The sequence below is a fragment of the Lampris incognitus genome, chromosome 2 (assembly GCF_029633865.1).
Source record: "Lampris incognitus isolate fLamInc1 chromosome 2, fLamInc1.hap2, whole genome shotgun sequence".
Classification (NCBI taxonomy): Eukaryota; Metazoa; Chordata; class Actinopteri; order Lampriformes; family Lampridae; genus Lampris; species Lampris incognitus.
Window position 1 is genome coordinate 148,646,692 of NC_079212.1, and position 15,349 is coordinate 148,662,040.

Here is a 15,349-nt window from a genome sequence, read left to right on the forward strand (position 1 = left end):
GGGAGATCACACGGCCCCTGTATAAGATCCCCGTACATGAAGGGAGATCACACGGCCCCTGTATAAGATCCCCGTACATGAAGGGAGCTCACACGGCCCCCGTATAAGATCCCCGTATATGAAGGGAGATCACACGGCCCCTGTATAAGATCCATGTACATGAAGGGAGATCACACGGCCCCTGTATAAGATCCCCGTACACGAAGGGAGATCACACGGCCCCCGTATAAGATCCCCGTACACGAAGGGAGATCACACGGCCCCCGTATAAGATCCCCGTACACGAAGGGAGATCACACGGCCCCTGTATAAGATCCCCGTACACGAAGGGAGATCACACGGCCCCTGTATAAGATCCCCGTACATGAAGGGAGATCACACGGCCCCCGTATAAGATCCCCGTACATGAAGGGAGATCACACGGCCCCCGTATAAGATCCATGTACATGAAGGGAGATCACACAGCCCCTGTATAAGATGGGTGTATACGAAGGGAGATCACACGGCCCCTGTATAAGATCCCCGTACATGAAGGGAGATCACACGGCCCCCGTATAAGATCCCTGTACATGAAGGGAGATCACACAGCCCCCGTATAAGATCCCCGTACACGAAGGGAGATCACACGGCCCCTGTATAAGATCCCCGTACATGAAGAGAGATCACACGGCCCCCGTATAAGATCCCCGTACATGAAGGGAGATCACACGGCCCCCGTATAAGATCCATGTACATGAAGGGAGATCACACGGCCCCTGTATAAGATCCATGTACATGAAGGGAGATCACACGGCCCCTGTATAAGATCCATGTACATGAAGGGAGATCACACGGCCCCTGTATAAGATCCCCGTACATGAAGGGAGATCACACGGCCCCTGTATAAGATCCATGTACATGAAGGGAGATCACACGGCCCCCGTATAAGATCCGTATATATGAAGGGAGATCACACGGCCCCTGTATAAGATCCCCGTACATGAAGGGAGATCACACGGCCCCCGTATAAGATCCCCGTACATGAAGGGAGATCACACGGCCCCCGTATAAGATCCATGTACATGAAGGGAGATCACACGGCCCCCGTATAAGATCCCCCGTACATGAAGGGAGATCACACAGCCCCTGTATAAGATGCGTGTATACGAAGGGAGATCACACAGCCCCCGTATAAGATCCCCCGTACATGAAGGGAGATCACACGGCCCCCGTATAAGATCCCCCGTACATGAAGGGAGATCACACAGCCCCTGTATAAGATGCGTGTATACGAAGGGAGATCACACGGCCCCTGTATAAGATCCCCGTACATGAAGGGAGATCACACGGCCCCTGTATAAGATCCCCGTACATGAAGGGAGATCACACGGCCCCCGTATAAGATCCCCGTACATGAAGGGAGATCACACGGCCCCCGTATAAGATGGGTGTACATGAAGGGAGATCACACGGCCCCTGTATAAGATCCCCGTACATGAAGGGAGATCACACGGCCCCCGTATAAGATCCCCGTACATGAAGGGAGATCACACGGCCCCCGTATAAGATCCATGTACATGAAGGGAGATCACACGGCCCCCGTATAAGATCCCCCGTACATGAAGGGAGATCACACAGCCCCTGTATAAGATGCGTGTATACGAAGGGAGATCACACAGCCCCCGTATAAGATCCCCCGTACATGAAGGGAGATCACACGGCCCCCGTATAAGATCCCCCGTACATGAAGGGAGATCACACAGCCCCTGTATAAGATGCGTGTATACGAAGGGAGATCACACGGCCCCTGTATAAGATCCCCGTACATGAAGGGAGATCACACGGCCCCTGTATAAGATCCCCGTACATGAAGGGAGATCACACGGCCCCCGTATAAGATCCCCGTACATGAAGGGAGATCACACGGCCCCCGTATAAGATGGGTGTACATGAAGGGAGATCACACGGCCCCTGTATAAGATCCCCGTACATGAAGGGAGATCACACGGCCCCCGTATAAGATGGGTGTATACGAAGGGGTCTACGAAGGTTGTGTGTATGCAGTAGTGTGCATGTTGTCTCATCAGTTTTACCTCCTGAGCTTCGGCTCTTCAGTAGTCCAGCATGACGACCTGAATGTCAGCAGCTACCGGCTCTTCTCCTCTAGTGTTTGTGTGTCTGTTTTATTATGAGTTTTACTTCCTGTTTGCTTGTGTCGCTGTGTAGGTGAGTGCTCGATTTGGTTTCATGCTTCATCTAATTGGCTGACAAGGGCCCTGGTTTGAGGGAAAGTGGGTTTGAAATTGTAAAATACGAAAATACCTGTTCTGTTGTGGTGGTGCTTCTGTGTTACATCCTTGTGCTAATAAAATATTGTAATATATATATATATATATATATAGGTGTGTGTGTGTGTGTGTATATGTATATTATACACACACACACACACACCTATATATATATATATGTGTGTGTGTGTGTGTGTGTGTGTATATATGTATATTATACACACACACACACACACACATATATATATATATATATGTGTGTGTGTGTGTGTGTGTGTGTGTGTATATGTATATTATACACACACACACACACACACACACACACACACCTATATATACACACACACACACACACACACACACACACACACACACACACACACACACACACACACATATATATATATATATAAGATCAAATCATAATGGCAGATCTGTTCCCCAGAACAAGGTAAAACACGGTCAGGATAAAGTCACAAGCGCATAATTAAAACGTACAGAACTGGAGCAAATAAAACAAGGATTATGATTAAAAACAATCAAAATAAGGTGATGAAAGAAAAATATAAAAATATAAAGAATTAAAAATTTTAAATTATAAAAGCACAAGATATAGATATAAACTAAATAAAAATGGGGCAACAACAGATGTAGTAAAAAAAAGCCTTCTTGTAGCAGTAAGTTTTAAGAAGACATTTAAAAGAAGGCAGTGAGGTTGCTAGCCTCATTTCCTCAGGTAGGGAGGTCCACAGCTGTGGGGTCCTCTTTAGTACCGAACCCTAACTAACACACATACCCAAACTAACACATATCCAAACCAACACATGTCCACACTAACACATATATATCCAAACTAAAAAAAAAAAAAATCACTGTCCAAGGGAACGAATGCCAGCCAGGATGACTGTTGGACCTGCGGTCCGCATGGGCTGGCAGTTAGCTTAGCCTGCCCCGATTACGCGTCCTGTCAGACCGCCCTCCATGTTTCCTCCTCGGGCACAGCTCCAGGCAGGGCCGTGGTCCCTGTGGCAACCGGACGCAGCACACCAAGCCCTCCCAGCCAATCCGGCGGCAGCTCTCCCAGCCAGACACCCTCGACACACCTCTCCGCACTCCACACGACGACATCAAAAACACCACAGTCCACTGGTGAGGCCGCCGCCAGACCGCCCTCGGTGTTATCGGAACTGCCTGTCTGCATGGGCTAGCAGTTAGCTTAGCTTGCCCCGCTTCTGCATCCTGTCAGACCACCCTCAGTGTTACCAGTTCGGGTGCAAGGCTGTGGTCCCTGGGCCCATAGCGCAGCAGACCAGCTCTCGCAGCCAATCCAGCGCCAGCTCTCCCCGGCATCAAACGAAGACAAAAATTTAGACACAGACATGGACAAAGACACTGCATGAATGGCACCGGGTGAGGCCGCCGCAAATGTGAATTGGCGCCACCATCTTCCCACACCAGAAGCAGATGAATGCATGGATGACTTTTCAAGGTCCGTTTGAGATAGAACATGTTTAACTTTTGTGATGTTTCTAATGTGGAGGAAGCAGGACTGTACTACCTTGGTCATTTGTGTGTCAAAACGGAGCTTGGAGTCAAAAAAGACATCTTGAACCCATCTGTCATTCCTACCTCACACCTCACCCCTGTCACACTGCCCTCATACATATCCTGCACCACTCCTACATACTTCTCGGCCACTCCTGACTTCCTCATACAATACCACACCTCCTCTCTCAGCACCGTCATATGCTTTCTCTAAATCCACAAAGACACAGTGTAACTCCTGGCCTTCTCTATACTTCTCCATCAACATTCTGTCATTTTAGCCTGCATTTGCATATGGAGTTTCACCAGCTCCGACAAAACATCCTGCAATGATTGGATTCGAGTCTCCCCATGTGGATTCGCTCCTCTGCTTCTTCCACCCTTGTGTACATTTTATTAATATCTTCTCTTATCTCATTTAATTGCTGAATGCAGTCCTTTCTGAAATCACGTAGCTCTTTCAGGATCAAGCCCAGGTTAGCATCATGGTTCGGCTCTTAGTCCGTGACCGGCTGCATGTTGTCCTCCATATTGCTACTAGCTTGTGAAAGTTTGTCCTCCTCTTCTTCCTCATGTTCTTTACTTTGTGCGAGACATTTCTTCCCCGTTTTAGGCATTTTCGTTCACCCGCTGTATCTACACTTGCTTTAACACGTTTCTGAGAAAAATCGAGTTATATCGGGCAACTTTTAAATCTTGCTGTCGGGACCCTATCGCTTTATGCTGCCATCACCTAGCGAGGTAGACCGGAAGTCCTCCATCAACATTCTCAAAGCAAACATCGCATCTGTGGTGCTCTTTCCTGGCATGAAACCATACTGCTGCTGCTGATCATCACCTCTCCTCCTCTTAACCTAGCTTCTATTACTCTTTCCCATATCTTCATGCTGCTGCTGATCATCACCTCTCCTCTTAACCTAGCTTCTATTACTCTTCCCCATATCTTCATGCTGTGGCTGATCATCACCTCTCCTCCTCTTAACCTAGCTTCTATTACTCTTTCCCATATCTTCATGCTGTGGCTGATCATCACCTCTCCTCCTCTTAACCTAGCTTCTATTACTCTTTCCCATATCTTCATGCTGTGGCTGATCATCACCTCTCCTCTTAACCTAGCTTCTATTACTCTTTCCCATATCTTCATGCTGTGGCTGATCAACTTTATACCTCTGTAGTTGTTACAGTTCTGCACACCACCCTTGTTCTTGAAAATCGGTACCAGTATGCTTCTTCTCCACTCCTCAGCCATCCTCTCACTTTCCAGGATTGTGTTAAACAATCTAGTTAAAAACTCCACTGCCATCTCTCCTAAACACCTCCATACCTCCACAGGTATGTCATCAGGACCAACTGCCTTTCCACTCTTCATCCTCTTCATAGCTGCCCTCACTTCCTCCTTGCTAATCCACCACACTTCCTGATTCACTATCCCCACATCATCCAACCTTCTCTCTCTCTCATTTTCTTCATTCATCAGCCCCTCAAAGTACTCCTTCCACCTTCTCAACACACTCTCCTCACTTGTCAGCACATTTCCATCTCTATCCTTCATCACCTTAACTTGCTGCACATCCTTCCCAACTCGGTCCCTCTGTTTAGCCAATCGGTACAAGTCCTCCACAAGCCAACACTATTGTAGCTCTGGAAGAACTCTACAGCGCAATCAGCAGCTATGAGGGAGAGAGGGAATGAGGGTGGATGGATGGATACTAGATAGATAGATAGATAGATAGATAGATAGATAGATAGATAGATAGATAGATAGATAGATAGATAGATAGATAGATAGATAGATAGATAGATAGATAGATAGATAGATAGATAGATAGATAGATAGATAGATAGATAGATAGAGACGGACAGACAGACAGACAGACAGACAGACAGACAGACAGACAGACAGACAGACAGACAGACAGACAGACAGACAGACAGACAGACAGACAGACAGACAGACAGACAGACAGACAGACCCTTACCTTGGCTCTCCATCCAGCCCAGTCTGACAGACGGCTGTGGAGTGGCATGTTTGTGCAGAACAGGCAGACAGCAGCTTACAGCCTGACTCAGGAGAAGAGCCTATGGGTACCATGCCAGCCATGCACTCACATGTGGACTGGACAGAGAGACGGAGACAGAGAGAGAGAGACAGAGAGAGAGAGAGAGCGAGAGAGAGAGAGAGAGAGAGAGAGAGAGAGAGAGAGAGAGAGAGAGAGAGAGAGAGAGAGAGAGAGAGAGAGAGACGGAGAGAAAAAGACAAAGTCAGACAGAGAAAGAGAGATGTTACAACCTTGTAGAGATCCAATGAGACCAAATGGGTTTTATGTTATATATTCTGATTTATATTATATATTCTGATTTATGTTATATATTCTGATTTATATTATATATTCTGATTTATGTTATATATTCTGATTTATGTTATATATTCTGATTTATATTATATATTCTGATTTATGTTATATATTCTGATTTATGTTATATATTCTGATTTTATGTTATATATTCTGATTTTATGTTATATATTCTGATTTATGTTATATATTCTGGGTTTTTTTTTAAGTCCTTTACAGACACTCTGGAGGAACAACTGGAGGCTACTGTGCTGGATAGCCAGAATGTGGAGGCTGCTTGGACCACACTTCGTGACACAGTGTATAACACAACCTTGGAGTGTCTCGGCCCCGCCACAGGGAAACACAAAGACTGGTTTGATGAAAACTGCACCGAGATAAAACAGCTGTTAGAAGAGAAACGCTGTGCCTGCAAACTTCATATTGAAGACCCCCAGTCAACGGCCAAGATAGATGCACTTAGGAACATCCGCAGCTCTAGCCAAAGAAAATTACGCCAAATGCAGGATTCATGGCTGAGCAACAAAGCTGATGAGATACCGGGCTTTGCAGACAGAAATGACATGAAAAACTTCTAGAATGGCCTGAAAGAAGTCTACGGTCCTACCATCGCTGGCTCATCCCCGCGCCTTAGCGCAGATGGGAAAACACGAATCGCAGACAAAGGGGAGGTTCTTGAAAGATGGGCTGAACACTTCAGCAATGTTTCGAATCGCCCTTCTACCATCAACTATGAAGCCACCAATCGACTACCCAAATTCCATCTGACAAGACACTGAGCACCCTTCCAACAATGGAAGGGACGCTTAAGGCAATCGGACAGTTGTCAAGCGGAAAAGCGCCTGGCTCAGACTCCATCCCAGCTGAAATTTATAAAGGAGGGCCTGTGATTGCTAAGAAACTTCAGCAGTTGTTTCATCTCACATGGCAAACTGAAACAGTACCTCAGGACTTTGAAGATGCCTTAATTATCCACCTCTATAAGCGCAAGGGAAATCGCCAATCATGTGATAACCACCATGGAATTTTCCTGCTGTCCATTGCAGGCAAGCTGCTTGCAAGAGTTTTATTAAATCACCTCAGCAAACACCTCGAGAGGACTTCTACCTGAGAGTCAGTGTGGATTCTGGAAAGAACGCGGGACCATAGACATGGTGTTTGCTGCCCACCAGGTTCAAGAAAAATGCATGGAACAAAATGTTGACCTGTATTCCACTTTTGTCGATCTGACCAAGGCCTTTGATACTGTCTGCAGAGACGGCCTTTGGAGAATCATGGCAAAATATGGATGTCCAAAAAATTTAATCACCGTCATACGACAACTACAGGATGGCATGCTAGCCAGAGTCCAAGACAACGGAGTTGCATCTGAGCCGTTCCCTGTCTCTAACGGAGTAAAACGAGGCTGTGTCCTTGCCTCAACCCTGTTCAACCTTATGTTCTCAGCCATGCTGTCAGAGGCCTTCAGAGAGGGGGACGCTGGCATTGCTGTCAATTACCATTTTGATGGCTCTCTCTTCAACCTTCAGCGGCTTAACCCCTATGTTGTGTTCAGGTCTGCCATGACCCATTTCAAGTTAAAATTATATAATAACTACCATCTAGGTTTTTTTATTGGAACAAGGCTTCATGATATCCTCCACAACAGCTATATAAACACTACAAAACTGATTTTGACCATTTTAGCCAATTCTGAAGGTCTCTCTCTAAAAAAAAAAAAGTATATCATTTGGTGTTCGGGTCTGGGAAGACCCAGCAGTGCATTGAAATGTTGTGGGTAACTCTGGGTCAAATTTGGCTCAATCAAGATTCATCTTTGACTTAAGATACCCCACCCCCACCCCCACCCCCTTCCTCCACGGGAACAATTATTTTCTCGCAGTACAGTGTAGGCTTTGGTCATCTTGTGGGGGGCGTGGCATGAACAACATTGCACAGATTGTCTCGCATAAACATCTATAAATATCCCTGCCAAGTTTATTTGAGTTTCATTCAGCAGTATCTGTCGATTTCACAATGAGCAAAAGATTTTTCACTGCCCGTGAGGCTCTTGATCACATCTTTGAGGAGGGAGATCAGGCTTTGGGGGAGAGAGATCAGGCTGAAATTGAAGAGGATGTGTCTGAGGATGAAGATGATGTGGAGTATGTGCCTGAACATGATGAAGACACATCTGATGAGGGGAAGTAGGCCTGGATGAGGGAGGACAACAGGAGGTCTTTGCGTCAAGGAATGGCAAGATGGCATGGTCCAAGATCCCTTATGAAACTAAAGGCCGAGCACAAGCTCAGAACATCATCATAATGAACCCTGGGGCCACTAGATCTGCAGTGTCACATGTCCAAGATATAAAGACAGCATTTGAGCTGTTCATACCACAGTCTATCCAGACTATCTTGATTGAGATGACGAACCTGGAAGGGAGAAGAGTGTTTGGCAACAGTTGGAAGGAAATACACAAAACCTATCCTACTTCGGCCTCTTGCTTCTTGCTGGCATGTACAGGTGTGTATTCTGTATTGTAATTTTATTCTCTTATGAACTCAAATGTCCTTTTATAATGTGTTTCTTTTGCCCTTGTTGTTGAAATGTGGCATACAAATAAACCTGCCTTGTATTGCCTTGCCTTACAGATCCAATAATGAGGCTACTGCCAGCCTATGGGATGCTGAGACCGGCCTCCGGAGTATTTTTCGTGCGACCATGTCACTTCAGACCTTCCATGTCTTGTCAAGAGTCATTCGCTTGACAATCGGGAAACCAGAGTTGCTCACCGTGCTCATGACAAACTTGCTCCCATTAGGGAGGTTTGGGACAAGTGGATGGAACGCTTGTCATGCGTCTACAATTCAAGGCCAGAGGTCACTGTAGATGAGCAACTAGTCCCGTTCAGAGGCCGCTGTCCCTTCAGGCAGTATATCCCAAGCAAACCTGGGAAATACGGGATTAAAATCTGGGCAGCGTGTGATGCCAGGACCACCTATGCATGGAACATGCAAGTATACACCGGAAAATCTGCAAGTGGAGTGGCAGAGAAAAATCAAGGCATGCAGGTGGTGCTGGACATGACACAGGGGCTTCGAGGGCACAACATCCCCTGTGATAACTTCTTCACATCTTATGCCCTCGGCCAAGAACTGCTGAAGAAAAAACTGACCAAGGTAGGAACAGTCAGGAAGAATAAACCTGAGCTTCCTTCTGCACTGCTAGACACAAAAGGACAGAGCCCCTCTCTCCTCGAAGTTTGCATTTATGGAGACCACAACAAACGGTGTCATACTGTCCAAAGAAAAGGAAAAATGTCGTCATGATGTCCACTCTCCACAAGAAGGCTGCTGTGAGCAGTAGGGAGGACAAAAAGCCAAACATTATCCTGGACTACAACAGGAACAAAGGCGGAGTCGACAACCTCAACAAGGTCACTGGCACGTACACTTGCCAAAGGAAGACGGCCCGGTGGCCATTGGCTGTCTTTTATAACATTCTTGATGTCTCAGCCTACAATGCGTTTGTGGTGTGGACTGAAATAAATCCTGGTTGGAACAACGCCAAGTTCAGCAAGAGGAGGCTCTTTCTTCAGGAGCTGGGGAGAGCTCTGGCGAATCCCCACATTGAACAACATCAGTCGGTTCCCCAAACTCCTGGCTCTGCCAACTTGGTGAGAGAGCTGCAGGCTGCAACCACATCAGCAACCTCCACTAGGACTGAGCCACAGGACGCCAGAAAGAGATGCCAGTCCTGCCCTTCCAACAAGGACAGAAAAAGCAGCACGACTTGTCACACTTATAAAAAATACATCTGCAGGAAGCACAACTGCATACTGTGATTCGTGGATGTGAACGCACACACACACAAACACACACACACAAACACACACACTGGATACACAGAAACACCTTTGCTCATGTTTATGTTTAATATTAATCTGCTATTTTGAATCAAATAAAGTTGTGTTTTATGAAAAAAAAGCACGTTTTTTTTTTACCTTTATAACATAAATCTATATGGGTCAATTTTGACCCGTATTACGACAGAGGTTACTATAGTTAATAATATAAAGTTCTAAAAACTTTTTTTTAGAAATTGTATTTTAATATTAGTCTATTATAGTCAGATAACATTATTATCCACTGTCTTCACTATAGGGAATATAATGAGTTAATTTAATCCCATTTTTAACTTAAAAATATGTGGTGTAATGTGTCTTGGGGCCATAAAATAAAATTACAACAGGATTGTACGGTTATGAATGTATAATAAGTTAGTTATGATGTAGTAAAAACAATATTGGATGATAAGTCATTGTTTCATTGTATGCTGGTCGCGTGGCTCGGGTCCTGGACTGCTCCGTTGGCACGTGGACACTGCTTGGCATCCTGTGCATCATGTTCTTCATAAATGTTCTGTCCATTATAATTCTGTTATCCTCTTTCAATGTTGTGTTGTGTAAATTGTGTAAACACAACAACCATTGCACGCTGTCCGTCTTGGGAGAGAGATCCTCCTCTGCTGCTCTCCCTGAGGTTTCTTCCTGTTGTTTCTCCCTGTTAAAGGGTTTTAGGGAGGTGTTCCTTATCCCATGAGAGGGTCTAAGGACAGGATGTTGTGTTGCTGTTAAGCCCACTGAGGCAAATTTGTAATTTGTGATATTGGGCTATACAAATAAAATTGATTTGATTTGATTTGATTTTTGAGTGTTTTGGACTGAGGGTTCAAAATTGACCCGCGAACACACGGGACAGAAACAGCTTTCGAACACAGCACAAGGCAAAAACCTTATTTAAAACAGCAACCATCAACGATCTTCTGTTTTCCAATGACTGCGCTCTCAATGCTACATCTGAAGCCAACATGCAAAACAAGTGTTTCAAAAACACCTTGAAGGTTTCGTTAAAGGCCTTCACCATCAACCACGATACATGGGCACAGAAAGCTTTGAACAGAGGAGAGTGTCGTGCAGTTGTCCGAAATGGTGCAAACATATATGAGGCCACCAGGACTGCTGCAGCAGAGGCCGCAGGCAGGCCAGGGACGACCGTGCCAGCAACCCTCCAGCTACTCCCACTATCCCATGGCCACACTGCCAAAGAACATTCAGGGCGCAGATTGGACTAACCAGCCATCTTCGTACCCACAGAATTCGGCCCGACAGGATGACTAGATAGTCCTCGACACTGCGACGGATGAACAACATGTATTCTGGTTTTATGTTACATATTCTGGTTTATGTTGTACATTCTGGTTTATGTTGTATATTGTGGTTTATGTTATATAGTCTGCTTTATGTTATATATTCTGGTTTATGTTACATATTCCAGTTTATGTTATATATTCTGGTTTATGTTACATATTCTGGTTTATGTTACATATTCCAGTTTATGTTACATATTCTGGTTTATGTTATATATTCTGGTTTATGTTACATATTCTGGTTTATGTTATATAGTCTGCTTTATGTTATATATTCTGGTTTATGTTACATATTCCAGTTTATGTTACATATTCTGGTTTTTGTTACATATTCTGGTTTATGTTACATATTCTGGTTTATGTTACATATTCCAGTTTATGTTATATATTCTGGTTTATGTTATATATTCTGGTTTTGTGTTACATATTCCAGTTTATGTTACATATTCTGATTCGCATTTCAGCACTTCAGCCTGTTTAACCTCAACACCTCTTACTTCACTAAATATTGCTGTACCAGGCACCACATGTATTACTCTATACTGTGGTACTATGTTAGTTGCAGGTACATACTGTAGTAATTTGTTAGTCTCAGGGATGTACTGTGTTACCCTGGGAAACTCACCTTGTTGGGGCCTGTGAAGACACAGACAGTGGAGTTGGGTGGGCAGCCTCCATTGTTGAGGGTACAAGGGTTTTTGGGTATGCAAATCTTGCCATCACCCTCATAGTCTGGTTTACATACACACTTGACCTTTGACCCCACAGAGGAGCAGTCAGCATAGGGGTGACAATCCTTGGCTGAGCAGATGCCTGTAAAGGAGATGGACGGACGGACGGACGGACGGACAGACAGACAGACAGACATGTTACTGCAGGTCTCACATCACATGGTATGACAGGTCCTATAGCAGAGAAAGTGTGCGTGTGTGTGTGTGTGTGCGTGTGGCATCTTACTGGTGCAGGTGTTGTGTGGTGTGCGGCGGTGTCCTGGCAGACACTCACACACAGCAGTGTCTGCAGAGTCTTTGCAGAAGGAGTAACTGCTGCAGTTCCTGCAGCCGCTGCTCACTGACAACACACAGACACAAATACTCTCATTACAGTACTTCTGCCCTGTTGTGGTACTTTTTGTAGTATAATAACATTACAGTACTTTCACTTTGCAATTTCCATTTTAATAAACATTTCAGAGTAATAAACATGTGTAGATGCAGTATTAGTGTGAGTACTGTGAGTAATGTGAGTAGTGTGAGTAGTAGTGTAAGTGTTGGTGAAACTGCCTGTTTGGGTCAAAACGACTGACCATAAAGGCTGTTAATATGAGTTAATAACTACTGACCATACAGGCTGTTAATATGAGTTAATAACTACTGACCATAAAGGCTGTTAATATGAGTTAATAACTACTGACCATACAGGCTGTTAATATGAGTTAATAACTACTGACCATACAGGCTGTTAATATGAGTTAATAACTACTGACCATAAAGGCTGTTAATATGAGTTAATAACTACTGACCATAAAGGCTGTTAATATGAGTTAATAACGACTGACCATACAGGCTGTTAATATGAGTTAATAACGACTGACCATACAGGCTGTTAATATGAGTTAATAACTACTGACCATACAGGCTGTTAATATGAGTTAATAACTACTGACCATAAAGGCTGTTAATATGAATTAATAACTACGGACCATAAAGGCTGTTAATATGAGTTAATAACTACTGACCATAAAGGCTGTTAATATGAGTTAATAACTACTGACCATACAGGCTGTTAATATGAGTTAATAACTACTGACCATAAAGGCTGTTAATATGAGTTAATAACTACTGACCATAAAGGCTGTTAATATGAGTTAATAACTACTGACCATACAGGCTGTTAATATGAGTTAATAACTACTGACCATAAAGGCTGTTAATATGAGTTAATAACTACTGACCATACAGGCTGTTAATATGAGTTAATAACTACTGACCATAAAGGCTGTTAATATGAGTTAATAACTACTGACCATACAGGCTGTTAATATGAGTTAATAACTACTGACCATAAAGGCTGTTAATATGAGTTAATAACTACTGACCATAAAAGTGGTTAATATGAGTTAATAACTACTTACCATACAGGCTGTTAATATGAGTTAATAACTACTGACCATAAAGGCTGTTAATATGAGTTAATAACTACTGACCATACAGGCTGTAAATATGAGTTAATAACTACTGACCATACAGGCTGTTAATATGAGTTAATAACTACTGACCATACAGGCTGTTAATATGAGTTAATAACTACTGACCATAAAGGCTGTTAATATGAATTAATAACTACTGACCATAAAGGCTGTTAATATGAATTAATAACTACTGACCATAAAGGCTGTTAATATGAGTTAATAACTACTGACCATACAGGCTGTTAATATGAGTTAATAACTACTGACCATACAGGCTGTTAACATGAGTTAATAACTACTGACCATACAGGCTGTTAACATGAGTTAATAACTACTGACCATACAGGCTGTAAATATGAGTTAATAACTACTGACCATACAGGCTGTTAATATGAGTTAATAACTACTGACCATACAGGCTGTAAATATGAGTTAATAACTACTGACCATAAAGGCTGTTAATATGAGTTAATAACTACTGACCATACAGGCTGTTAATATGAGTTAATAACTACTGACCATACAGGCTGTTAATATGAGTTAATAACTACTGACCATACAGGCTGTTAATATGAGTTAATAACTACTGACCATAAAGGCTGTTAATATGAATTAATAACTACTGACCATAAAGGCTGTTAATATGAATTAATAACTACTGACCATACAGGCTGTTGATATGAGTTAATAACTACTGACCATACAGGCTGTTAATATGAGTTAATAACTACTGACCATACAGGCTGTTAATATGAGTTAATAACTACTGACCATAAAGGCTGTTAATATGAATTAATAACTACTGACCATAAAGGCTGTTAATATGAGTTAATAACTACTGACCATACAGGCTGTCAATATGAGTTAATAACTACTGACCATACAGGCTGTTAACATGAGTTAATAACTACTAACCATACAGGCTGTTAACATGAGTTAATAACTACTGACCATACAGGCTGTAAATATGAGTTAATAACTACTGACCATAAAGGCTGTTAATATGAGTTAATAACTACTGACCATACAGGCTGTTAATATGAGTTAATAACTACTGACCATACAGGCTGTTAATATGAGTTAATAACTACTGACCATACAGGCTGTTAATATGAGTTAATATGAGTAATAAGTGAGGTAAGACATACTGGGTATTTTTAGATAAATATTAGTTTCATCACTATAAGATCTGAAGGTGGCTCAGGTCAGTGTGACTACTGAACACAACACATCCACTGCTGGCTAGAGAACACAACACCCACTGCTGACTAGTGAACCTAACACATCCCCTGCTGACTACTGAACACAACACATCCACTGCTGACTACTGAACACAACACATCCACTGTTGACTACTGAACACAACACATCCACTGTTGACTACTGAACACAACACATCCCCTGCTGACTAGTGAACCTAACACATCCCCTGCTGACTACTGAACACAACACATCCCCTGCTGACTACTGAACACAACACATCCACTGTTGACTACTGAACACAACACATCCCCTGCTGACTACTGAACACAACACATCCACTGCTGACTACTGAACACAACACATCCACTGTGACTACTGAACACAATATATCCACTGTGACTACTGAACACAACACATCCACTGTGACTACTGAACACAACACATCCACTGCTGACTACTGAACACAACACATCCACTGTGACTACTGAACACAACACATCCACTGTGACTAGTGAACACAACACATCCACTGTGACTAGTGAACACAACACATCCACTGTGACTACTGAACACAATATATCCACTGTGACTACTGAACA

General features: G+C 43.4%; 1 protein-coding gene across 4 annotated transcripts in view; it reads right to left on the reverse strand.

Moving 5' to 3' along the window:
* The window catches only part of stab1 (stabilin 1), a 280,261-nt gene that overhangs the window by 230,507 nt on the left and 34,405 nt on the right, over positions 1 to 15,349 (reverse strand). For all 4 annotated transcript variants that reach the window (XM_056273194.1, XM_056273192.1, XM_056273193.1 and 1 more), the window contains 3 exons: positions 12,314 to 12,427; positions 11,982 to 12,169; positions 5,792 to 5,928 (listed from right to left, as the gene is read on the reverse strand). In XM_056273194.1, the coding sequence (XP_056129169.1) occupies positions 5,792 to 5,928; positions 11,982 to 12,169; positions 12,314 to 12,427 (439 nt within the window). The remainder of the gene's footprint in view (positions 1 to 5,791; positions 5,929 to 11,981; positions 12,170 to 12,313; positions 12,428 to 15,349) is intronic.